The sequence below is a fragment of the Notolabrus celidotus genome, chromosome 6, assembly GCF_009762535.1.
Source record: "Notolabrus celidotus isolate fNotCel1 chromosome 6, fNotCel1.pri, whole genome shotgun sequence".
NCBI lineage: Eukaryota > Metazoa > Chordata > Actinopteri > Labriformes > Labridae > Notolabrus > Notolabrus celidotus.
Window position 1 is genome coordinate 27,832,332 of NC_048277.1, and position 26,240 is coordinate 27,858,571.

Here is a 26,240-nt window from a genome sequence, read left to right on the forward strand (position 1 = left end):
TCATTTTAACTCAATTGAAAAAAACCTTATGCCCGAGGGACCACAAGGAGTTTTGGGCCTCATGACAAATATCTCACATTGTGCCCTATCATTTCATTAACATAAATGTTCCCTTAATATTTTAGAATTGTCCTAACATTTATTCTTTATTCTTTATTCAGATCCCCATTAGCTGCCACTAACGCAGCAGCTACTCTTCCTGGGGTCCACATAAAAGAAACATAACATACAAAATATACATGAAATAGAAATAAAATACAACACAGAAAAATGCTACAAATATGAAACACAAGAACAGAAAAATGCTACAAACAGAAATTACAACAACTGAATATACTACAAATGTAAGATACAACTACTGAAAATTCTACAAACATAAGATGGAAAAACTGAAAACTTAAAACTGAAAATGCTAAAAACAGAAAATACAGCAGCTAGAAATGCTACAAACATAAGGTAGAAAAACTGAAAACTGAAAATGCTAAAAAAACAGGAAATACAGCAGCTAGAAATGCTACAAACATAAGGTAGAAAAACTGAAAACTGAAGATGCTACAAACATAAAATAGAAAAAATGAAAATGCTTCAAACATAAAATAGAAAAACAAAACAAACAAAACAGTAAAACACTAAAATTCATTAAAATGTATTAATGTTAGAGTTATTATTAAGGTGTTCCTTTAAGAATCTTTTAAAACTGGCTTTACTTAGGGCTTCAATTATAGTAACTGGTAAATTATTCCACAGTGTGATGGCTCTATAAATAACAGATCTGCTCACCGCATCAGTTCTGGTCTTTTCTTAACTAAATGACCATGAACAGCCGGCCGGGTACTGTGACTGTTGGTCTCTCACATACCTTATTTATCCCCTGTACAGTGCCCCGGCCACTAGGGACAGTTTGTTTGGAGCAGCTTTATGTACATGAAGGAAGAAACACAGCAACATGAAGTGTAGGCATGAGGCTCTTAGACAAATTTATGGCACAAACACGCATCTGTCAAAACATAACCAATCTGTATGTTGAAAATACTGCAAAATTACATACAACAGCATAGTCGAGCACTATAATTAAAGCTCTAGAAACACTGTTTCTACACTTCACAGGTAGACACTTGAGTATTTCAGGCGTTTTCTTTTATAACACACACTTTCTTTACACACTTCTTGAGTGATTTTCTCAGACTCAACCTCCCACAGAGCCTCAGAGGACATTATACAACAGATTCCATAGACTGTGTTGAACTCATTTGACTAGTTAATTAACCTCGACGTGGAGGAAAAGGCGGCGTGCCTCCTGAGTCAAATAAGACCGTCTAAGTGTTCCTAATATTTCTTTTCATTTTCCTAAACTGTCAAATAGGGACCCTTTAAGGAATAAAGTAATTATGGTTTGACAGGTAAGTTGTCAGTCACAGAAAATTATACAATGATAAGTCGTGACTACTCGGAAGAAATTAATTTGAGTGACCCAGTTCTCTTACAATATAAAGGTATTATTCTGTTTGATTTACTGACACACCGCAAAGATAGTTTTTCTTGTATTGGAGGTAAAACCTAGTGATGTAAAATTAGAAATATATAAAACAATACATGCCGTGCTCTATTCAAAAATTTGCACATTCTGTATATTCCCTTAATAACTGCCGGGATGCTGTGGATCGAAGTCCATTCTCTGACTCATCCAGTAAGTCCCTGCTCTCAGACAGTATTTAAAGTAAGATATGCTCACTGACTCCCTCTCAGGTCCTCTCTGTATTTACAGCAGCTGTCTCCATCCCCTCTGAGCGTCGCCAGCGTGTCAGGGAAGTAAAAGCGTGACAGTCTGCAGCGAACAATGAAGCATAAGGACTGTTGATTTATTGCTTCCAACATGTCAGCCTTTCTTCGCACTTAATCAGAGACAACACATTCGTTTTGTCCAGGTGAGCGTAACCCAACAATTTACTCTGGGAACAGTTTTACATACGTCTACTTGTCAGTCCCAGCTGCAAGGGAGGCAAGAAAAAGTTTTACTGTCTTAATTTGTGAGGATGAATTTTCAGGTACGCCGTTTGAATATTAAAACAGGATTTTTTTTTATCACAGAGTTAAACCAAAAGAGGAACTACATATGGAATACTGTATTGTCATTTTTCTGACAATGGAAGTGTCAGGGAATAAAAATAAGTAACGAAACCAATATGTGGTTATTATCATATTATGGGAAGTTTAGTGACTATTAGATTAATATAGGAAGATTTTCTTGCTACAGGAGCCCAATTAATCAACAAAGCTATCAATCATGGTATTATACTCTTATTTATAGCATCAAATAAATGATTACAGTTTGACCTCTCAGAAAAATAAACACATGGATATAAATTAGCATGATAAGTAGCAATTATAATGACAAGAACCTTGTTTGAAAAAACATTTTTGACATGTATTTTGCACTTTTAAGTTTGAGCCATGTCCCATCTGGTTGCATGGAGGAAGCAAGATTTATAATAATCAATTTTATTTAAAAGAGCCTTTCTCAACACTCAAGGCTACTTTACAGAGAGATTAAAACACAATAAATACAATAACACAATATAAAATAAATTTAAAAAACAAGCAAAGCAACACCAAGTCTCCAAATCTTTTGACCTCACTTTTAGGGGAGCTGCCATGTCATCCATCTCTCCATACAGACTTTGTTTGGGGCGTATGAAATGTATAAAAGTTGAAAGGAGAGGAAGATGTAAAGGTGATGAAGATATTTTAGGTTTGGATTATGCTTTCCTCCTTCCACTGTTCAGATTGTGGCTGTTAAAGTGCGTGATCAAGATGAATACTTTACCTGTGAGACTGGTGTGTGTGTTTGTAGTATTTGTGTGTGTGTAATACATAACCACACAATTAAAAACACTGATCTTATGATATCAGAGATACATGATTCCTTGTCCATGTGCAGCAGGTGCATGTGTTAAACATTCTCTGCTAGTTGGTGCTGACATGCCTTCATGTCTCGCTCCAGTGCTTTTGTGTGTCCTCAGAGTGGATTACTGTTATAAATCAGGAGACTTTATAACGCTGGCACTTCCCGGAATTAATGCAATAACGTCATTATCAGATGGACAAGGACACAGTTACCCATGATGTTAGGACTCCATTGATTTCCTGAGACAGCACTGACTGAATCAGCAGAAATCTGATTAATGCTGTTGTTTATTAGGCTCAGTTCAAACGTTTATATCACTGTGTTCTTGCTGTCTTTGTCATCACATTTATGCTGCACATACATCATTAGCTTCTGCTGGATGTGAGGACTTACCTGGGGAATTTGATGGAAAAGTTTTCCTTTTGAAGCCAGTGTGTGGTAGGGATGCGTGTGTTGTATCAGTTAAAAAATGTAACACCATCACCCTCACTAGTCAACAATGGAATTGCTTGTCAGTCAAACAAATTATTAATATTCCTATCATTGTTGGCCCAAGATACCGGTCCAGTGTTCAGTCTATGTTGTATCACAGCCTCTCGCCACCCGCCAGGGCTGTAGTTCTGGTTCATGGACGGTAGTCTGTAAGGAGGCGCCAAGGCTGGTGGTACTAGCTCTGCTATTGTTAGTCACACTCAGGAAACCAATTCGACATTGTTTACCTGCAGACCTTGTGATCCTATGTTTAGCCATGTTTAAAAAGAAACGCTCACTTTTGACTCATTTCAGTGTTTCTTAACCTTTAGCTTGTTGGTTAGTCAGAATTTGCATTTCTGTTTCAACTACTCTAAAGTGGTTGCTCGGGTAAAGCCTTAGTATCTGAAAGGCTGCTTAAACTGTTGTGTGGAGACGTATACGTGTAAACTCCTTTCATGCTGCATCATATGTATCCTGGCTAAATAATAAAGATATGACGGATATGATTACTTCTGTTTATTGATATCTTTGTTGTTGTCTAGAAAGTGTTGGATTTCTACGGCTACATTTGGATACCACATGGTGAGAATTCACCAAACTTGACTTATTTTTCTGCATGGGACAAGCATTCACAGACATTGCATTCCACATAATTATAATGTATCATACAAGAAGATATAACACCAGGTTCCTTAATAACACATTATAAGGCCTGCATAAAGAAAAAATAAGCATAACAGGAACTCAGAACTCCTTCTTGGAGAGATTTTAGTAAAGACAGAGTTTTAGGATGTTTACAGCGCTGCAGTTTGTTCACGGTGAAGGAAGTGTTTCCCATCAATGTGCCAGTCTGCTCTGTGGTGTGCTTTATTTTTTCACCACTAGATGGAGACACAGGCACATGTTTGATTTGGGGAACAGCTTGTGAAAGGTGGTTATGATCTCATCCCAAACAGAAAACTATAAATAGCATCAGATGCCTGACCCTGCAAATATTGCAAATTAGTATTCTAAATAGAATTGCAGTATTTTGAGATCTCTTGATCAGTGTTAGTGTGTGTTTGCTGTGTGAGTGAGTAAAAGTAAGAAACATGTTTTACATATGTCTCCCTCTCTTCTCTCTCTGTCTGATGTTTTTTCTGATTTCAGAATGTTTCTCATGTGTGTTCCTGTTGTTGTTGTTGTTCCCTGGCGGCCCGAGCCTTGCAGCAGACAGAGCTCATGAATCACTCCTTATCGGGGTCCTCTACTGTCGGGAGGTGCAGTGACTCAAACAGCTTGGCTGAACGGTCCTGAATCACCTCTAGTTAAAATCCTGCCCGTACAGGCTGTGAGAGGACAGCCGTGCTCTCTGGCGCGGCGTGCTGCTTTAAAAGTCAGATTCTGCCGATACACACAGTGCTCCTACATCTAAAGCCAGGGCTCATTGGCACTGCAGGCAATTAAGTTCACCCATGCAAGTCAATTCAATTATGCATCTGTGATGAGCCTTGAAATACCACAGAGCAAGACGTATGGTTGTGGCCGCACAGTAGACCGCTTTGCATTTGCAACACCGCCCAAAAATTGTAAGGTTGATTTTTGTTATCAAAGGGATATTCAAGTTCGTAACCTTGTCAGTAAAGCTCATGCAGACCAAACAACTCAAGTTTGCTCTCACATTACAGAGCTGTTGTTTACTCAGATGATACAACATGAGGCTCATTCATTACAACTGCACTTTAACTCAACAAAAAGTCGCATCTCCATAGGACACTCAGCATCTTTGTTTTTATTTTCGCTGCAGAGAAAAACTAAAAGCAAGCACGCTGAGACTGAACAGCATGTAAAACTGTCGCAGAATAAACCAGCCAGGCTGTAATGGGAAAATAAATGGAGCATTCTGCGTTGCTGTCTTTCTGGCTGTGTGTATTGTGTACACGTGATTGTGTGCGTGTGGAGACAAACACAATGAGCTCTCTGAGGAGCTGTAACTCAAAGGGATGCTGACTGAGCTGGAGGAGAGAAAAAACAAAGAGTTGTTCCTGGGAAGATGGCCGCTGCTGGCACCGGATCACAGCTTGCGGAGCAGCAGCAGAGGGAGAGCATCGAAGTGTGTGTGTGTGTGTGAGAGAGTGTGAGTGAGTGAGCAATATGTAAAGTAGTGGAAATGGAGGTGTACAGCCAAGCTTGCTCATAGAGGACTTTTATATGAACAGCCAATTGAGTAACCTTGAAGCATGCGTAGTAGAGCTGCTCAATAAAACGCAATTTCATCGTTATTCAGGATGAGAATTTGCAGTAAGCACATCACAAAAGGTCTGTGTTAATCGCAATAAATAAGAAAATTACCTTATCAATAGGAGCAATGCTTTCTCACTCAGCATGCATACCCTTTACCGATTTTGGACGGAGGCCTTAGTTTAATGGCCGTGCTTTCTCATCATTTTGATGCAGCAGGATGAAGCCTAGACTAGCTTTCAGCTATTCTGAGATGAACTGGAACCAGTAATGTGGTGACAAAAAGTGTTTTTTGGATTTTTTTTGGGGTTGAGAGCCAAACAAGCTGCATTTGTGTGTGTGTGTGTGTGTGTGTGTGTGTGTGTGTGTGTGTGTGTGTGTGTGTGTGTGTGTGTGTGTGTGTGTGTGTGTGTGTGTGTGTGTGGAGTAGAGGTGTGAAAAATATCGATACAACAATTGATCGCAATACTTTGAGCTCCGATATAATATCGATATTTCAACTATTAATATCGATTTTTTGTAAAAATAGAAATTCATATAGCCGAGTTGGAACTAAAATACGACTTCAGTATTTCAAAATCAATAAAGTGGAAAAGTTGTTTTCAATGAAATAGTTTTGACTTATTTTGTCCTTTCAATTTTTTGTAATATTGTGTGATTTACATATACACCATCTCTATTTTTTTCTTAGTTAACTGTGTAGAATATCGCAATATATCACAATATTGTAATATTGTGATATATCGTGATACTATCGTATGGTGACCAAAGTATTGTGATGCGTATCGTATCGTGAGGTTCTTGCCAATACTCACCCCTAGTGTGGAGTGGGAGCTTTTGCAGAAGCGGGCTCTTATATATTTATATATTTTTCATCATATTTCATGTAATGGTCCCAATATTGAGCATATTGTCACACATTGCATATTTCTCATATTGTGCATGCTGAATAGGAATTCTGGGATTCACAGTGTTGTACAGTGATCATCGTGCTGTTTCAATTGAGAGTTGTTGTTTTATTGTTTTAATATTTTCAATAATGTTCACACAGGGTTAATACAGGGAGGGATATTTATAATATTGGTCTTACACTATGAATATTTATGTAACACAAATGTGACTAATAGAGAACAACTTCCTGTGTCATGACGTTTCTACTCAGCCTTTAAAAATGAGTCGGTTATCTTTTTCAGATCAGGACCTAGCTTTGTCAAGTTTATGAAAACTAGCCTGGTGTCATCAGATTTGTTTCAATGTTGGTCTTACAGTTACCTTTTTGAAAGTATGATAGCTATGGAGTTCAAAAAACACAGGCATAAGCTCAACATGAGCTAGCTGCTAAGCTTGGTGGTGACTGAGCTAGCACATTTGCTAGCAAGCAAATTTGTTTCTTAGCATTTTTACAGCTCACTGTTTACTTTTTGGAGCGTAACCTGCCTGTTTTACGACATTGTGTTTATTTAAAACACACATTTGTCGTTCTCTAATTACAATGGCATTGACATATCTTCCTTTACTTCTGATGTTTCTCTAGTTAGCTACAGCAGAACTAGCTTAGCGCCAGGACGAATTTGAGGGAAATCTGGCATTACAAACAGACATTTGAAAAAAGTGGTGAGGTTGTTAGATGTAGTTTTCCTTAATGAATGAAGTTGATCATGTTAGCTTCATTAAAATGGAAATTATACAATATTCTTGAATAGCGTTAGCATAAAGTTAGCTTTACAAACTTCTCTTTCTGTCATGAATTTTATTTCTGTATTTTTTAGAGCTCCATAAGTAGAGTTACAGATTGTCAAACCCACACAATTTTAGAAAGATAAAGAAGTGTGTCAGGTTGTTTAAGCTAAAGGCAAGATCATGATTCAAGATGATTTGAAGAACTATTTCTTGCTTTCTGTCTCGGCATAAAAGCTTGTTTTTGTTCCATTTCTCTCTTCCACGGACAAGCAGTCAAGCTATAAAAAGGCCAACAAAAACTGCTCAACTCATCCTCCACCCTCTCTGTAAGTCACACCCCCCTGGCTCTGCAGGTCATCGCAGTCCTCTTAAAGCCTCATCGGGTCAAATGAAACATTGATCTTTAGCAGTATGGGAAATGTAGGACCTAGTGCTGTTTTTCTTTTGACTGATGGAAGCGACTATCAGGATATCTCAGCCTCTTTTGTTTCAATTTAAACCTTTTTAGTTTGTATCTATTTGCTGTAAGGCTTACATCACATAAAAGAGCAATACTAAATCTTCAGAGTAGCCCTTTAATTTACTTTATTCAATTGATCTGCAAATCCGTATTGACCCAGATCTGTTTAATGTTGGTGGAAATAAACTTCCCTCTGTTTCACGAGCAGTGTGGGAGCAAGATCAAGGACTCTGAGAGCAGTTGTGCAATTACATTATGCACACCTAATTACATCACACATGTTATTTTTTCACATCTCACAGTAATTGATACAGCATTTATGTAGCGCTGTTTTTCATCCCACTCTGACCAGGAATATTACAAGCTCTTGAATTTAATATGTCATTTGAAGAAGCCAAATTAAAAAAACGATGTGTACAGCCAAATGAAAACAGACCTTTCAAATTAAACTACAATCTAAGAGTCCGATACGAAACCTTGCTGTCTTCTTCAGTCATGCTGAGTGTTGCCAGCAGAGGACAAGCTTCTGTGATTGTCTGTTCTGTGTAAAGAGCTTCGACTCTGAATCCAATCTCATGCTCTGCCAGAGAGATATTTCTCCATAATTTGATTCTTAGCCAGGACAGTATTAAAAAACACCACAGGTCACAAATGTTTGAATAATTCCTCTAATCATGCAGAACTCACATCAGGAAACACAAGCGAGCATCAGTCTCCTGACAGCATGTCCAACAGATGCATGAAATGATTGTATGTGAGTGTGTGTTTGTGTGTGTGTTTGTGGAATTGATGATGAAATAGCAACGTTTGAAATTGGTCAGGAAAAGACAATCACTCCTGGTCCGTGGAAGTGACACCTCAAAGTGGTCTTTAATCTTAATTCTGTTGGCCAAAGGCCACATGTCTGACAGTGTAGGACGTTATTGATCCATGTGATTAATTTATTTACTTTCATCTCCATTTTGTCATGCTCATACATGTTTAGCATGTTTGTCATGCTGTTTTGAAAACCACACTGACAGCACTGTCCTCTATCATGCTGGCCCTTTTTAGGTCGATACCTGCGCCTGAAAATGTTCCGCGAGGATCACGGCTCCTGGATGACCATGTTCTTCAGCACCATCCTCTTCCTCTTCATCTACTCGCACATCTACAACCTTATCCTGCTCATCGCTGGAAGCATGCAGTAAGCTATTCAATCCCTCTCTCTTCCCCCCCCTGCTCTTTTCTTTCTCCCTCATTCTTTGCTTCCCATTTGTTAGCGACTGTACGCTCCCCTTTGGCTGCTGTGATTGATCTGAACGTCTCGCCTGAACACAGACTCGATCGCAGTCTGATTAATCAACCTGGACGTTAAATCACCGGTAGAAGTAGGGAAAGGGAGGGTGGTTAATCCTGAAAAATCACCTTTAGCAACCACACTTATTCTCCCATGATCTTGACTTATTTTTTGACGCCTCTGTAGACCGAAACAAAGATATTTTTTGCCGTTTCTTTCTCACTTTGAGACTTGGTCCACCCCCCCTTTTACCTGCTGAGAAACTACTGTGCACAGCAGAGCCTGACACCCACACATCAAGCCGGTGACAGGAATCCGTTTATGCATTTGCAATGTGTCCGTCTCCAGGAAGGAAAACATGCCCTTGAAGCCATCCAGCCAAACACGAGGTCCCTGCAAGGTGATTTACCGTTTTGGTTTGTTTTGGCTGTTTAAAATAAAAACAAGCACGGCAGGTGTCTGTGCAGGTACAAGCTGTCAGTAGGGAGGCCAGGGCTGTAATGGGATCTGTCCATACAACGCTGCTCTCTCTACAAACAAGCATCAACTATCCATAAGGTGCAGGCAGATGAAGGCTATTAGCTAGCAGGCAAGGTGTTGTGTTTTTCCACGGCCGGAGGGATGAGTTTGTATAATCGGCCCATCTGTCACTCCGGCCAGTGCTGTGACACCGGCATCCATCTTGTAGCGTGCTCTCTGGTTGGCCGAGAAAAGAATAGGAAAGGAAGCGAGTGGCTGAGGGAGAGAGGAGCCGGTCCACTGAGACGATGAATGTTGCTTGCTCAGGGAAAAGTTACATTCACAGTCGCTCTGAGTGCAGCTGTCACAAAGCAGATCTCTACTCTTTTACTGCCTTGAAATGTCAAGAAAAGGGCGCTTTTTAGTCTGTCAGTGCTTTTTTTTTTTTTTACTGTCAGAAGTGTTTCATGAGATGACATCCAGATAATACTGCAGGAAAGAAAAATAATGAGTAACTCAGACATTTTGAGGAAAATAATATGTAATTTAGATCCATCTTACATGTGCAAGTCACATACTGTCTTCTCTTATTAGCCACATCAGATGTCTAGTTATAAGAAATATCAACCAAAGCAGTCTATTTAACAATTAAACTGGCTGACACAACACTTAAACTCTTTCTTAATTATTGGCCTTGGATGTGTCAGGCAGTGATATCGGCTATTAAACGTTGTGAAGCTCTCCTCCCAAAGACAGAGGGCGCTGTTGTAAAGCGAGTGAGCCCACCACTTCCAAGACACCTGGTCTGTTTTTGAAACACCCGTCCCTGACCCCCCCTTTAAACCACCCCTCCCACCCTCTCCCGTCCCTCTTTCCCGCTTGTTTTCTTTCTGCTTCCCCAGTGAGTCCACCAAGGACCCGGGCCCTGCCAAAAACCATTAGTGTTCACATCTCTGTTCGAGACCGACATGTAAGAACAATGTTCACACTCTGCCAGGATGCCCCTCAGAAGACAGAGCTCCGGGGCTGAGGCTGTATGAGAACTGCAAACAAAAAAAAAAAAGGTGACGGAGGATGCTGGGTGGTTTGGGTGGAAGTGTTACGGCCCTGGTGGTGCTGTGAAACTTATGTCTTTTGATCCTAATCCAAACAATTTGCATCCACCACTCTGACTGTGTCCCTCGCCCCACACGGAGCTCCGGCTCTTCTAGTTTTCTCTTTCGCCACAGCACAAAGGAGAAGTACAATATCCCTTTGTGGCTGCAGCTGCCCCCTCCGTGGAAATGAATGGTGTTTTTCCTTTTCATTTGTCCTGAAAGAACAAGCCGCTGTGAGGTATTATTACTGCCGAGGGGTTTTAAAGGGTATGTATTTTGGCATGGGTTAGCCGGCTTTGACATCCAGCCATGATGGTGCGCTGCAGGGGATGCTCTTCTGGTGGCTACACACACATAAACACACTCACTTGCACACCAAAAAACCACATATTGTTCACGTCCTGCGCCTCGGTCATTTGTGCAGGGGTGGAAACGGTGTGTGTGTGTCTGTGTGTGAGTTGATGTCAGAGGAAGGGAGGGAGGGTTGGCGTCTGTCTCCCTGCTGTCTCCCTGACCTGATGCTGTATGCTGCCCTCGCCCTCAGCTCATTAATATGCTTTTAATTTCCTTTGACCTTTCAGCCGGTCTTGAGCTTGATTTAATTAAAAAACGGCGATACATCTACAAGGAAGGAAGATAAACTGGACAAACACAGCGGTAAACAATCACAAGATATGAGATTATATGTATCTTTTTGGATGACAAGCATTTATCCATGGTTAGTCATGTAAAAATGGATTCATCAAAGGCATTATCTCTCACCTGAAAGAGATTTCCAGGCTGTGCAATCTTACAAATGGTCAACAGTGTGTCAGCTAATATTTAAACAGCCTCCCTCAGGTCAACAGCTATCAACCTGTTACCTGGCTCATATCACGGGGGGGAAAATACCCCCGTCCATCCCGGCGCCTCGGGAGCTGTAATCCACACTTGTTACCAAACCCTCACATCTGGGCTATTTGCATTTTAATGTAACTGTCAGATTAGAAGAGCGGAGGGAGGGGAGGGAGAGGGGGAGCTGTTTGTGTGGAACCAGGGGAGTGTGACCGCCCAGGGAGTTTGACGGACTTCATGAATGTTCTGTCACGCCGCACAATCCCATTCCACCATCTTACAGCGGCCATTACCGGGCAAAATCACACCCTAATGAGGTGGTGTTATTTAATTAAGACGGCCTGATGCGTGGCGTACACATTAATCACAGCTAATTTAGAAGAAGGGGTGGTAAAGGAGGCAAAGGTGGAGGGAAAGAAGGAAGGTGGAGTGTGTCAGGATGTAATAGGGAGCGGTGAGGGGACACAAATGCTAACAAATTATCTCTTTGCTTCTTAGTATTATTAATTTGAGGCAAGCATGGATGGATGTCAGTATTTGTGGGGAAAAGGGGGTAAGCCGAGCACTGGAAGGATAGTTGAGGGGGGGTTGGAGTTGTTGGATGTGTCTGATGAGCAGCAGGGAGGGATGCATGTGGCATTTGACTAAAGCGATACACTGAGCGGGATTAGACCCCATTATTGTCTCTGTTTACCATGATCCTTTGTGCTGTGTGCATGCTAGTCCCGCTCGTCTATCTGTTTGCCTGTCTGGCACTAAGCTGGGGTAATACCATGGACAAGTGGATTTCAAAGGCTGAATAAATAGCATGTTGTGGTATGTAGAAGCCTCCTGTTGCATGCAAACCCACATGGGACCTGCTGCTGCCTTGATTTCAGTGTCCTATTTCCAACTATAGCATTCTATAATCTGGCCTTCACTTAAAGCTGAAATGTTTAAGTATCCATCTGAATCTGTTGGATTAAAATAGAAAAAGATTAATGTAAAACTAGGATCAGAGAAAGTAAAGCATAACAGTGTTCTTTATTTGTATTACTTAGATTTAAACAGAACAATTCAGATATTACACTACCAGTCGAAAGTTTTAGAACACCCCAATTTTTCCGCTTTTTTTATTGAAATCCAAACAGTTCAAGTCCATTGAATTGCTTGAAATGGTAAAAAGGTAAGTGGTGAACTGCCAAAAGTAAAAAAAAAAAAAAAAAAAAATGGTAAGAACATCCAATACTGAAAAAAGAATGCACATTTTAGAATTATAAGAAAGGCCTTTTTCAGGGAACAAGAAATGGTTTCTGTTCTGCAGCAATTGAGGTTAGTCAAGCCTTGAAAGTTGGTGCCACCAATTCTTACAGGTGTCCCAACTTTCCTTGATTACTTACAACCCCTTCTGTCTGCAAAAAAGTAGTGTTGGAACACACTGTGGTACCATACCCTCGAGGGCAATATTTGAACGTCTTGTACTGCAGAAAGTAATGTGTTGCTTAATAATTGGCCAGAAAAAGGTGCCAAAGGTGGCTTCCTCGACTACATTTTGGTTTGTGAATTGATTACATTGTTTATTTTGGAAATTAAATTGTTTATTTGTTTGATGTTTTCATTTCAGAGCACAATATGACATGCATCATTTTCAATGAAAAACTTGGGGTGCTCTAAAACTTTTGACCAGTAGTGTATGATCACTTACTAATCCCAAAAAATCTCTCTCACATTTGGAGAAGTTTTGTTCTCACTGGGACTTGATGTTGGTTCGGTGTCAGACTTTTCTAGGGTGTAGCTTCTTGGTCCAGGAGTTTAAGGTAGGAAAACTTGGATAGCTTTTTTTTTTTTTTAGAATAAAAAGTTAAAGCCAAATCACTTCCATACTAGTGGTGTTTAAATATGTGATTATGGTTGGCTTGCTGATGTCAGCAAAGTATACATTCAGAAGATATTAAGATTACGAGTTTTTGCCCAAATAAGAACATGACTGACTTTACTCCCGGACAGGAACACATAGCTGTTGGCTAGGAGGCTCAAACTCCATCACTTTACGTCACACTCTGCCTGGTTGAGTTCCGCATTTCCAATATGGCTGCCACCGCCGATTGGCTTCAAGACAGCGCTCAGGAACAGATGGGTGACGTCACGGATACTACGTCCACATTTTATACAGTCTATGCTTTTAAAATGGATTTTAATGTAAAACGATCAACCTACGTAAAACCTTCAACCTCTGTTGAGTTTAGTTTTCTTTAACATTGTCATTTTTGTGTTACCTGACTTCACTACATGAACACAGCACTGTGGAAGCAGATGGCCGAGTGATAGGTCACAAACAACTTGGCTCTTCAGAGAACATAGAAAAATCTTTATTTTCTTTCTTCTTTTTGCTTTTGAAAGTAGCCAGCCCATCTCTTAACTTCTTTTCACCCATGTTCAGCATTATCCTGCTGTCTTCATCTCCCATTTCCAGCTGTCAACTTCTTCTTCTGCCAGTTAATTTCCATTCACGTTACCCTCATACATGTGATCAGCGGCACTGCAATGAATCATGAAGTAGCGACGTGGTGAGTCAGATTGGCAGAGAAATCAGTTTAGAGTGAAGAACATTTTCAATATAGATGATTAGCTCTGGTGTATGGATAATTTCATCACACACGTCAGGACAATGATATTGTCATATTGATATTTTGCCCCCCTGTTAATCCAGACTCATTTATGCTCATATTGATATTACCTTCTGATATTTGGTGCAAAAAATAAACATGAAACTAAAAGACTCTAAATATTCTTTGTTGACTCATGATGAATCTTCATGATAAATTCAGTGTGCTTTGCTCTCCTTCTCTCTGGTTCTGGCTACAGGAGGATGGGTTTAACTTAGGGGTCTGATTTTCTGCTTTAACACGATGATGATGCTGGGGCTGCTGCTGACTCTGTCTATGGATTAAAATTGAACACAAAAAGCTATCTGGCACAGTTCAATCAATCTATAATTAAAACAATCACAGGGGGGTTTGTCTTTTTCTTGTTTTGTGACATAATTTTTGGTTAAATACAAAAACACCTCACTACATTGAGAGAAACAGCTGTGACTTGATCTAGAAACCTGATGCTGTTTGTTAATTGCTTTAAATACCTTGCCGTTTGAATTAATTGGCCTTTCTTTGCCTCTGTCTCTTTCATTCTTACACACACCCACTGTGACTTTCTGAGCTTATCTCCTGCTGTCTTTCACACTCCTACACATGCACACTACGCTGCTATCTGATAAATGATTCATTATTTATTTAAGGAGTGTTTAAGTCGTGTCAAGCTTTCCCTCCAAAGTCATTTTCTCTTTCTCACTCAGAATATCTGTTGAACAGTCTGTGTGCTATATGTAGCAGTGAACTCAGTCATTTCCTCTCTGATTACATTATCCCGCTGCTTTCTGGGACAGAGAGGAGGAGCGTCTGTGGAGGCTGCAGCCGACACATACGTCACTGTCACATAAAGAGAAACAGCCACAGTTGTAAACAACAAACTATCATAACCTTGACAGCAGTGGGTGTCCACTGGGAGTATACAATGTATGTTTTATATTATGTTATAGACGAGTGTGTGTGTGTGTGTGTGTGTGTGTGTGTGTGTGTGTGTGTGTGTGTGTGTGTGTGTGTGTGTGTGTGTGTGTGTGTGTGTGTGTGTGTGTGTGTGTGTGTGTGTGTGTGTGTGTGTGTGTGAGAGTGAGTGAGTGGATGGAAGGTGGGGAGGGGGTTATGTAGCAGGGCTGATTGATTGTCCATGCATGTTAGTGTGTAGTACAGCACTTCCACACTCCATCTACTTATGTCTCCTCTGCTTTGTCTTTCACATATATAATAACAACAATCACAAATGTATTTTGCTTTCATTGTTTGAAGGTGGAACATTTTCATTAGAGTTGCACAGAAAGCAATTTCTTTTGCCTATTCTGATCTCTGAACGTTTTCAAAGTCTGACCTGCCTATCCCAAGTTTGACTGACTTCAATATTCTGTCTTAAAGAAATACATTTGACGGCAAAAACAAACATTTTTGGTAACTTTTGTGTAATGAAATGTCAATTTAAGAGAGAGAGAGAGAGAGAGAGAGAGAGAGAGAAAGAGAGAGATATATAGAGAGAGGCGACATACATATGCAGAGAATGGACACTTAACAAACCCGATCCTTTGATCATAAAGCCTAGCTCTTTAAAACTCTGTCTTAACAATTGAAGAAGTAAGGGCTCCATGATATTGGAAAATAATATATTGGAACGTGTCTTGATTTTACCACATGCACCAAAACTATCACTTATTCCAATGGAGTGGTTAATTCTGTAAGCCTTGTGACCAAGGACACATGCATGCACACACTGCTAATAGAAAGTCACATGTGGCCTTCAAACTTCCATTGAAAATGGTCCGATTACTTAGTCTACCCTTAATTCATCTTGGATGCATTCCACCCATAGACTGTATAAAATATGGACGTAGTATCCGTGACGTCACCCATCTGTTCCTGAGAGCTGTTTTGAAGCAAATCGACGGCAGCAGCCATATTGGTAATGCGGAACTCAACTAGGCAGAGTGTGACGTAGTGTGAGTCTCTTAGCCAATGGCTGTGTGTTCCCGACCGGGAGTCACGTCAGTCATGTCCTTATTTGGGCAAAACTCATAATCTTAATATCTTCTTAACCGTCATGTTAGAAAAAAATTCACCCCCATACAGTGTGTGCCATTAGAGAGATTAGCGTTGTAGGGCCAAGCCGTTTTTTGAACCAGGCTGTAAACATGTTTATTAATGCTGCAAAGATCGTCTTTTTCCCTTTCATATCTATGTGGTTTCCGGTGTTTCTGCAGCCAGCCTCAAGCGGATTTTTGATGTATTGCAGTTTATATCACTTCCGCATTGGCTTCATCGTTTGAGACCGGAGTTTGCCGCTTGATTCCACCTCTACTCAGTCTACTCTTTTGTGATTGAATCATCTGACCCCTCATGTCGATGATGTCCTGATCTCGATCTAATCTATCAGAGTCAATTTAGGCATTTTTGAACTGGTAATTTGAGCCAATCATCTCACCCTGATCATTTACGTCATCTCTGTTAAACTGAGCACGGGCTGCGTCAGAACGTAAGCACACAAGTATTTTAGTATTAGCCACTCCATGGTTCAAATGTCAGCAGTGTAGAAATATTTTAACTTGCAGTATATTTAATACAATCGTTTCCCGAGATGGTAGAGCTGCGTTCAATATCAATCAATCAATCTTTATTTGTATAGCACCAAATCACAACAAACCTCTCAAGACGCTTTTACAAACATAGCAGGTCTAGACCGTACTCTTTGTTATATTATTAACAAAGACCCATGATCAAGACAGGATAAGATCCAGTCCCCTCTTACTGACAGGACTCTGTCTTATCTCATCTCAATCCACCATGAGCATTGCACCTCACAGTATTTAGCTAGTTACAGCAACAAACTTCCTTTTAACAGGCAGAAACCTCGAGCAGAACCAGACTCATGATAGACAGCCATCTGCCTCAACCGAGTTGGTGTTGGAAAAGGGGATGGAGGAGAATTAAGCAGAGAGATATGTTTGTGATGAGACAGATAGTAGTAGTAGTAGTAGTTATATTTCCTGTGTTTGATTCATTTTTTCATGTTTTTGAACCGTGTGTTCCTGCAGAAGTACTGTAGGAAGCCGTATAGCGGTTGTTGTTGCAATCTGGCTGATTGTGCATGTGTGTACAATAAAATGTAAGCAATGTCTGGAGTTCCATATCGATGTCCCGCTTATTATTCTCTTATATTCAGCTAGGTGAGCCTACACTACCAGTTTGATACAACATCTAAAAACTAACCCTGTAACAGAATACAGCGTGTTCACTAAAGTAACAGAGGAAAAGCTGCTTTGTCAAAGCAACAACCTCTTGACTTTTAAAGATATCCCTGAGAGAGTGGAAAGGCCGAAATGATTACAGAGGAGGTGGTTGAATTCATCGCTCTGGACAATAAGCCCATCTCTGTGGTGGAGAATGCAGGTTTTTGCCGTCTCTGTCTGGATCCACAGTGTGTGTTATAATACAGCATGAAGTGGATTTGTGAGTTATTTCAGTGACTGAATATTAAAGTTGAACTAAGCTGTCACGTCATTCTCAGTAGAATTTTGACAAAGGGTGTGCAGCTCTGTTATCAAGGTACAAGTATAGGATTGAAAGTCAGCAGATACTCAATATATAAAAAATCTGATCGGGGGCAACAAAGCTGATCAGGACATCCCCACGTGTTTCATGTTAAACCAGTGCTGGTAAATGCCTGACAATGTTCACTCTGGCCCCGAAGCCAGAGAGGAGTGAAAAGGACTACAGGACTCAATCTCCTGCTAGTTTAAAAAAAATACCGGAGCTGATTCTGTTCTGTAGAGAGGAATTGAGATTGAAGTTTTAAGTTGCCTTGGGAGATAGTGTACGGATAGTGAAGAGAGTGTGTATTGACAGCTTTATGCTCCCTGGTAACTGCTGCTGCTCAGCGTTTGTCTGCTGTAAATACGAGGCTGGGAAGTGTAGTGCACAGGAGGGAGAAAGGCAATGCATTCAAACATGGAGCCAGCCAAGGTCCCAATTTAATGTTGTGAATGAGTCAACACCTTTACAGGGCAGGAGAGGTCACACAGCTACCACGGCCACTAAATCACAGTCAGTGTGTGACGGAGAAAACGAATGAATAAGAACAGCATGAAGACGTGATAGAGACCAGGGTATATGATGTGTCTTTCTCAAAGTATTCCATAACTTTAATTATCAGGGCTCCTGTTTTGCATTAAAACCATTAAGTAGAACTTCAAAGTAAATCCCCAACGTTTTTTTCAAATGAATATATATAGTGTTGGAGTAGTAGGGTTGGAGGGACTGAGTGGTTTATAATACAGTTTGTTGGTGTAGTGTTGTGGCACTGCAGGTTGGTTTATTGGGGTAATAGAAAATCAAAAGCTTTTGTATCAAGAGCCTTTTAATTTCCATGGTGAAACTTAAAAGGCTCGTTTACCTGCTGTACTGGAAACCATAAAAGAAGAGTTTATGTTTTCAGCCTTAGGCTTTCATCAGCGTTTCATAACGCGTTCGTTACTAAATGCTACTGGCAATCTCAAAAATTTACAAGCTTCTGCACTTATGTGGCTTCAGCAAGAATATCTATGTTGACATTTTTGTCTTCTTTCAGCTGCCCTCCTTCATTTTTGAAGGTGACACAAATAGGGTTGCAAAGGGGTGGAAAATTTCTGGTAAATATCCGGAAAGTTTCTGGTAAATTTAGGGAAGTTAACCTGGGGAATTTTGGAAATATTCCAAATTGGAAACTTTCCATAGGAATTATGGGAATATATGGGAATTAACTGGGAATTGAGGGTAATTTAATGGAAAGGTATCATATCAAAGCATAAATATGTGTTTTGTTATAAGCAGACATCCATCCAAAATAATACAATTAAAACAGATTTATTTGTCAGTAGAACTTTATCAAGTGTCACATATTTTATTGAACAATCAATTCTTTCATTGAAGAACAAAACCATGAATGTTGAGTTAAATATCTGGTTGTTTTAATCAGGATTATGCTAAAACATATTTTCCCCAACTATTTTTAAGTTCCCTATTAAGAGCCAACATTCTGTCTGACCTACTGTCTGGTTTGGCTCTACAACCAAACTAGACAAACACAGACTGCAACGGACTATAAGGACTGCAGAAAAAATCATCGGTGTCGACCTGCCCCCCATCCAGGACTTGTACCGGTCCCGGGCCAGGAAACGGGCAGGTAGCATCACCGCTGACCCCTCACACCCTGGACACAAATTCTTCAAACTCCTCCCCTCCGGCAGGCGCTACAGATCACTGTGCGCCAAAACAACCCGCCATAAGAACAGTTTCTTCCCCCAGGCTGTCACTCTGATGAACACTAAACCATAACAGTGTCATACCTGTCAGATAAATACTCTCTGTAAATATACATGTAGATACACAATGCAACAATTCTCAAGCAGAATTCCATATTTCAATTTTTTGTATTATTTAACTACTATTTTTATAATGTAAAACTACCTCTGCAACTCACCACTGCACTTTATCATATTATTTTAGCCTGTACATATTAGTCATGCCTATTTGTTGTTTCTTTGTATTTATAGCTAAGGTTATTGTTATTATATTTGTATTTTATGTTTTATTGTAGTTCTTATTCTTATTCCTATTCTTATGCCTTGTACAAAGAGAGCACAGTTTACTAAAGTCAAATTCCTTGTGTGTTCAAGCATACTTGGCGAATAAAGCTGATTCTGATTCTGATTCTGATTCTGATTCAGTTTAGTAAACTCCTGGTATATTCCCATAAATTCCTGTTACTTCCCATGGATAGTTTCCAACTTTGAAAATTCCCGGAATTTCACAACCCTAGACACAAACATAAATAGGGAAGCGTTGTAGCTTTTAAACTTGTTGCTTTTTGCTAGTTGCTATATCATCAGTCCCGATTATGGTTTTGCAGTGGTCGTCAACTTAGAGATGCTCTCACCAGCTCTGATGCTGTTCTCTAAATTGCAGGACGGGATCTTGCCCAACTTGTCCCTTATCAGAGTTGGTCGGGGTCCAGTAGCTTCTCAGGTTTTCTCACGTCTGTGCCCAGTAACTGTCATCATTCACAAGGCCTGCCTGAGATAGATACTAACGATTTTACCACAGTGTCAACAGGCAGAGGGGAAATGTGCTGGGCTCCTTTGGGTTGATTTGTGATGATATGGATGATCAGGTGGTCTTTGGTGTCACTTTTGTTGTTGAGAATTATTACAATAATATTTTTTTATTGTAATAATTACAGTTGTGAAGGGGTTTTGACCAATCAGAGTCAAGCATTTAACACAGCCGGGCAATACCAATCAATAATTTGTCAGGTATAGAGATGGTCATCTATTTTATGTGGGAAAAAAGCAGCAGTTTGACTGAAATTAAAAGGACAAATAGAGGAATAAAGATGTGTTCATGAGTAGTGACAGACAAAAGCAGGTCAACGAGTCAGTGATCTCTTTACATCCTTCCTTCAAACATTTTTCCTGTGTTAAGTCCTGCTTTTACTCCGATTTTTAAAATTATTTCAAGAGCATTTACGTGTTGAAGACTTCTTTGAATTAACAAAATTTGTTCTTACTTTTTTAATGAATTGAATCTGGGTGCTCTGTAGAGGAAGGTCCAGACATTGTAAAGAAGTACCAGCAGAAACTCACCTTTTGGAATTAAAATATGATGACATTAAGTTCAGGCTGAAGTTTCAAACAGTCTCCAAGCAATAATAGTTACTTTTAAGCACTCTGAAATAAAACAGCAATGACCTTTCAGATGCTACTTTAATACAACAGTTAAACTTAAACTTTTTCTCCCTTTAATGTCAAACAGGGGTTATGTCCAAACTCATAACTTTTATAACTCTATACCCTCTGCAGTGCAAAATCGTAATTTCTAGCATGTAATGGAACAAGACTTTGAAAGGCATCAAAATGTCCTTCAACATTATGTCTGAACAAGTGTGTGAAACCTGATAACACTCCACAGAGGGTCAGAGCTGGCTGAGCCGGCTGCGCTGGCACTGACACTGCCACTGGCTCTGCGATTAAGCCACGGGAGCCATTTTGGGGCTGATTATTCATGGTGCTACTGTACTGATGTTCCACTACGCTGAATTCTCTCATTAGGTCATCCGGCTCTAAAGGCCATTAAATTTTCAGTCAGTATGAATAAGTCAAAGAGTCCTGCCTCTGATCATGCTGTGCGAAGAGTCCCTAAACTCATCCTAGGTGCTCTTTATTAAAAAAAAGCAACTCTTAACTTTCAGCGCAGGGGTAACATTTGCTCAATTAAATATGGGAGAAGGGCAGGGGTTGGCGGCGGGGTAGTTTCTTTTTTAGATTTAAAGCCTAGCATGTGGTGCCAGACAGCATTTCTAGAAGTATCGATCAGAGTTTTAGCTGTGGGTTAATGACTCCCAATGGGATCTCCATGGTAACGGGAGCAGTGCCAGGCAGCTGAGTGTCTCAGTGACTTAATGCAGATATAAATCGCCATTCCAATCAAGACTGTTTTATTTGCGGACTCAAGTGAGGCAATACGTCACCCGCAGTAGTGCGCCTTTCTGTCGATAAAATCCTGTCAAATCTGCTGAATGCATGCTGCATTGACCACGCGTGATTTATAATGTTTACTTCCAGGGAAGGTTATTTCAGCACAATGGGGGGTCAATGGGAAGTTAAAAACAGTCAACTGGCTTCCTATGATTAATCATTTATGTTCTGTATTACCAACGTTTAGCAGTTATGATTTACTTGTGGATGGCAGGCAGTGTGAATGGAAAAGATGGACAGGCGTGCAGGACTTTGCTTTCTCACATTTCTGCAAGCCGGTCACAAAAAAGAAAAACCACAAAAATGTATTTGATTTACGACAAGAGGTCCTCTACAAACAAATAAAAAAATATCACAACTTAAACTGTTAAAGAAAGATCTGCATGACAGCTTTACCAAACATGAAACCAGATTATTTGGAGCTTCTTCTACTCTTAAGTTGCAGTATGAGTCGTTAAGCCCACCTCCTCCATATGATCAGATGGGACATGGGTCGAAGTGTAGAATCAAAATTCCCTTCAAATACATTATACTCATACATAGATTCTGTCATCGTAGTTCTCTCAACTCAACTCAACTTTATTTATATAGCACCTTTCATACATAAAAACATGCAGCCCAAAGTGCTTCAGAGAATAACAGAGAGACAGAAAACAACAGCAATGGTACAATTATAAAAGGCATGATTATAAATAAAATAGTTAAAAATTAAATAAAATTAATACAGTAAAATTCATAAAATAAGTAATCTTAGAAAGAAAAGTTAAAAATAAGGTAGCATTAACAAGATCAGATGAATACAATAAATAAATAGATAAATAAATAATTAAATTTGATCAATAAATGTTAAAGCAATGATTCCAATAATTATAAAAATAATAATAATAATAGTAATGCAGTCCCGGGATAAAAATAAATTACTCCAAATTAAAAGCTAGATTAAAGAGGTAAGTCTTGAGTATACATTTTAAAAAAAAGTTAATTCTTATTACGCTTTTTGATTTCCAAGTGATAACTCAATGACAGTTTTATTTTTAATTAGTTATTTGATGCTATAAAAAAGGCATATAGCACCATAGTAGACAGCTCTGTTGACAAATGCAGTTCCTGTAGCATACAGATCAGCAATGAAGAGGAAGAACAGCAAAGGGAGACTAAATGCAAAGTGACACAAGAATCTCTTTAGCTATAGACTGCAAAGACCTGAGGGACCTCTTCCTTTTTACTGGTTAAATCTGTTTTATTTAGCTGGAGAGGTGGGACGTCAGACCTCAGCTCCAAAAGCAAATGTCTGAATTCACATCAGCAGTGGAAGATAGCAGCACTGGTGTTGGCATCACTTTTGTTCAATAAGATGAGTTAAGTCATCCATCTTTATATACAGTCAATGGTTTGTAACCAGACTCCTCATTTTATACATTATCAGGGGCCAGTGCTGTACTGGTATTAATACAAGCAGACAATTATCTCTTATCCATCAAAACAGGTCATTTGTGGGTGGAATGGAGAGCTTTCTTCGTTTTACTTTTGTGTTTCAATGTGTTTATTAAGGAAACAAGATCTCCCCAAAGCATCCACATAGACATTCAATTTTCATATAACAGTGCAATTCAAAGGCCTGATCTCACAAACTACATTATCACTGATTTGGATTATTCATTCCTTATCATCAGGCAAAACTGTCTTCTTCAGAGAACTAAGTTTACAGTAGAACAATAACTATCCCACCCTCCCCCTCCCTCAACCCTGCAAATGAGTGCTACCTGACAATGTACTAAAAGTCGATCATTTCAGCTCTGCAAAAAGGAGATCAGTGGGTGCCAAATTTTTTCAAATTTCTCAAGTCTGTTTTTAAGACTACATCTAATTCTCTCCAAATGAAGTGTGTCCGTCATCTTTGTTAACCATAATTTGAGAGTAGGTGCTTCTTTCTTCTTCCAAAATAGGAGGGTCAGTTTCTTAGCAGTAAGCAGCCCGTAAGATAAAAGACAGTGTTTAGAGACGTGGAGGTTCCTGAGCCCCTCTGACACCCCAAAGATGATCAATACGGGATCAGGTTTAATCTCAACCCCCAAGAACTTGTGAAAGAAAATTAAAGATCCAATTAAATACCAATCCAGAAATTCTGCAAGCTGGGACACAGGGCATAACTGTGTGTTAAAGTTGTTCGCTTTTTACATTTAGTGGATCATTACATTGACACTCCACAGCCTTTTGTGAAAGATGACAACACCAACTGTTTGCTGTTTTACCCAAGCGGCAACCTCCGGTCTAAAAATATGAGTCAATGCGGAAGTGTTAGAAGCTGCAGTTCATCGAGGATCCGCTTGAGGCTGGCTCCGGAAGTACCGGAAGTCACATACACATGAATGGGAAAAAGACGATATTTGCAGCATTAATAAACATGTTTACAGCCTGGTACAAAAGACGAGTGTAGTCTGAATAGCTAATTTCTCGATGTCCTCTCACTGTGAGGGGGGTGAATTTTTTTCTAATTCGGCAATTTCGAAGATATTGAGATTACCAGTCTTCCAATGAGAGGCACAGCTGCCTGTGGGAACACTGCAGCTGTTGGCTAGGAGGCTCAAAGCCCGCCTCTTTACGTCACACTGGCTCGACAGAAGCAATATGGCTGCCGCAGCCGATTGGTCTCAAAACAGCTCTTCAGAAACAGATGGGTGACGTCACGGATACTACGTCCATATTTTTTACAGTCTATGGTTTTACCACAGCTTTTATTTCCTGTTACCTTCTGTGATGGACCAATCAGGGAGGAGCTTTGTTATTTGTGTCTGAATCTGTCTGTCCTCACATGAAATTTAAAAAAACAAATCAATTTTACCATGTAAGATCAAAACATGTATGCATTATTGGAAACATGGAAATTTGAAAAATGAATAAATGAATGAAAATTCAAAATTTACGCAGCAGAAAAAGTAGGAAACAAACCATTCTTTACATCAAAAATGTCATAACACAAAGAGTTATTCCACGCGTAAGAGGAATGTGTACCTTCCTCTTACGCATAAAGAATTGTTCAAGTTGACTGACAAATTGGAAATGGAGACAGTAGGCTAAGAGGAGGTGGAAGCATTTCCAGGTCACTGGCCTTCTATGAGTCATCGACGTGGTTCTGTATGTATTCTTGTATATGAGCCTTTGTTATTCTTTTAGACCCCCCCCATACATTCTGTGAGTGAATGGCATGAGCAATTAACATGAATTAAAAATGAATACCTATTAAAGCTTCCACATTAGCTAATGGTGTAAAAGAATTACAATTTATTGCTTTCCAACAAATTACGACTTGTCAAAGAATGATTTGTTTACCACATGAACAGAACGCCAACTAAGGGTCCTAATGCAATCAGCTAAAAATCTAAATGAATCACAGTGAGCCGTCAAATGGAAATATAAATAAGAAAAGGAAATGAACCACACACCCTCGTGTTTGTAGGTAGGTTGAGCCCTCTTTGCAATAGAAAACATTTTTATTGGTGTTTGCTTGCGGCCAGAAAATGACCTGGGAAAACAAAGACAAATGGAGCCATTGACTGCAAATACGACCCCTTGAAAGCACAGCCAGAGCCTTATCCATCGCCATCTATTATATTCATGAGTGTGACCTGCAGGGGGCTCGAGGGGGAGGTGATAGGCGCCCACCTGCTCCACTCAGCATCTAAGACACTGGCTGCCAGTAGATCAAACAGGCCTCCTCGCTCCCCTCTGTTCTCCTCCTCTCTCCCCGGCACAAGTCCCATATAGGAGGCGACTGACCCACTTTTCCTCCCTCCCTGTGCTATTACCTGGAGAAAATAGACTGATGTGGTGCATGTGGGAGTGTGTGCGAGTGTGTTGGGTGAACAAAAGCTTCTCATCTTCACTTACTGTACAGAGATGAAGGCAAAACTAGGACTACGAAGAAAGCATGTCATATCTTATCAGATGCTCTTGCATGTAAGATTGTCTCTCTAATGGCGTGTCACGGCCTAGTCTGTGTTTCGCTTGTGTGCTGCAGCAGTTGATGTTAACTGAGCGCACTCACATGCGAGGCATTAACAAGGGGGATCTCATCGGGAGGGCAGCGTTGATTCGAAATCAACTAGACACGAGACAAATTTGCCAACAAATGGATAATTTGCCAAACACTGCAGGACCAAATGAAAGCAGGGGTACTGCATGAATTCCGCTGCGCTGGTGTAAATTGTTTACAATCCTCGGGGCTTTATAGGAGGTAGAGCCATCGCTCATTGTTTTCTCAGGATTAGATTGACATTGATTGACTCTGACAGCTAGCATCATGATACTTAGCGGGAGTGACCATTTCTCTTTCACCCCGCTCTCGCTTTCTCTGTCTCTGTTGGCTCTTTTTGTCAGACTTCTTACCACCTCCCCTTTTCTGCCCGCTTTTTACAACCCTCTATAACATGTGCTACATTTTTTATGCCCTCTTAACTCAAGGTCTTCTTTCCTTGCAGGCCTCACATGGTGACAGAGTACATGGGCATCAGGAATGAGAGCTTCATGAAGATCGCTGCAGTGGGAACCTGGATGGGAGACTTTGTCACTGCTTGGATGGTGAGATTTAAAGTCGAATGCAACCCAAGCATTATATAGCCTCATTTGCATTTGTGAGATACAAAGAGATTAAATTATGCAGCACTGAAGGCAGAAATGTGAATTTA

The 26,240-nt window shown here is 40.0% G+C and overlaps 1 protein-coding gene across 1 annotated transcript in view; it reads left to right on the plus strand.

Moving 5' to 3' along the window:
* The window catches only part of tmem117 (transmembrane protein 117), a 65,026-nt gene that overhangs the window by 16,265 nt on the left and 22,521 nt on the right, over positions 1–26,240 (plus strand). Inside the window, exons 3-4 of the mRNA XM_034684741.1 lie at positions 8,793–8,925; positions 26,034–26,133. Of these exons, the coding sequence (XP_034540632.1) occupies positions 8,793–8,925; positions 26,034–26,133 (233 nt within the window). The remainder of the gene's footprint in view (positions 1–8,792; positions 8,926–26,033; positions 26,134–26,240) is intronic.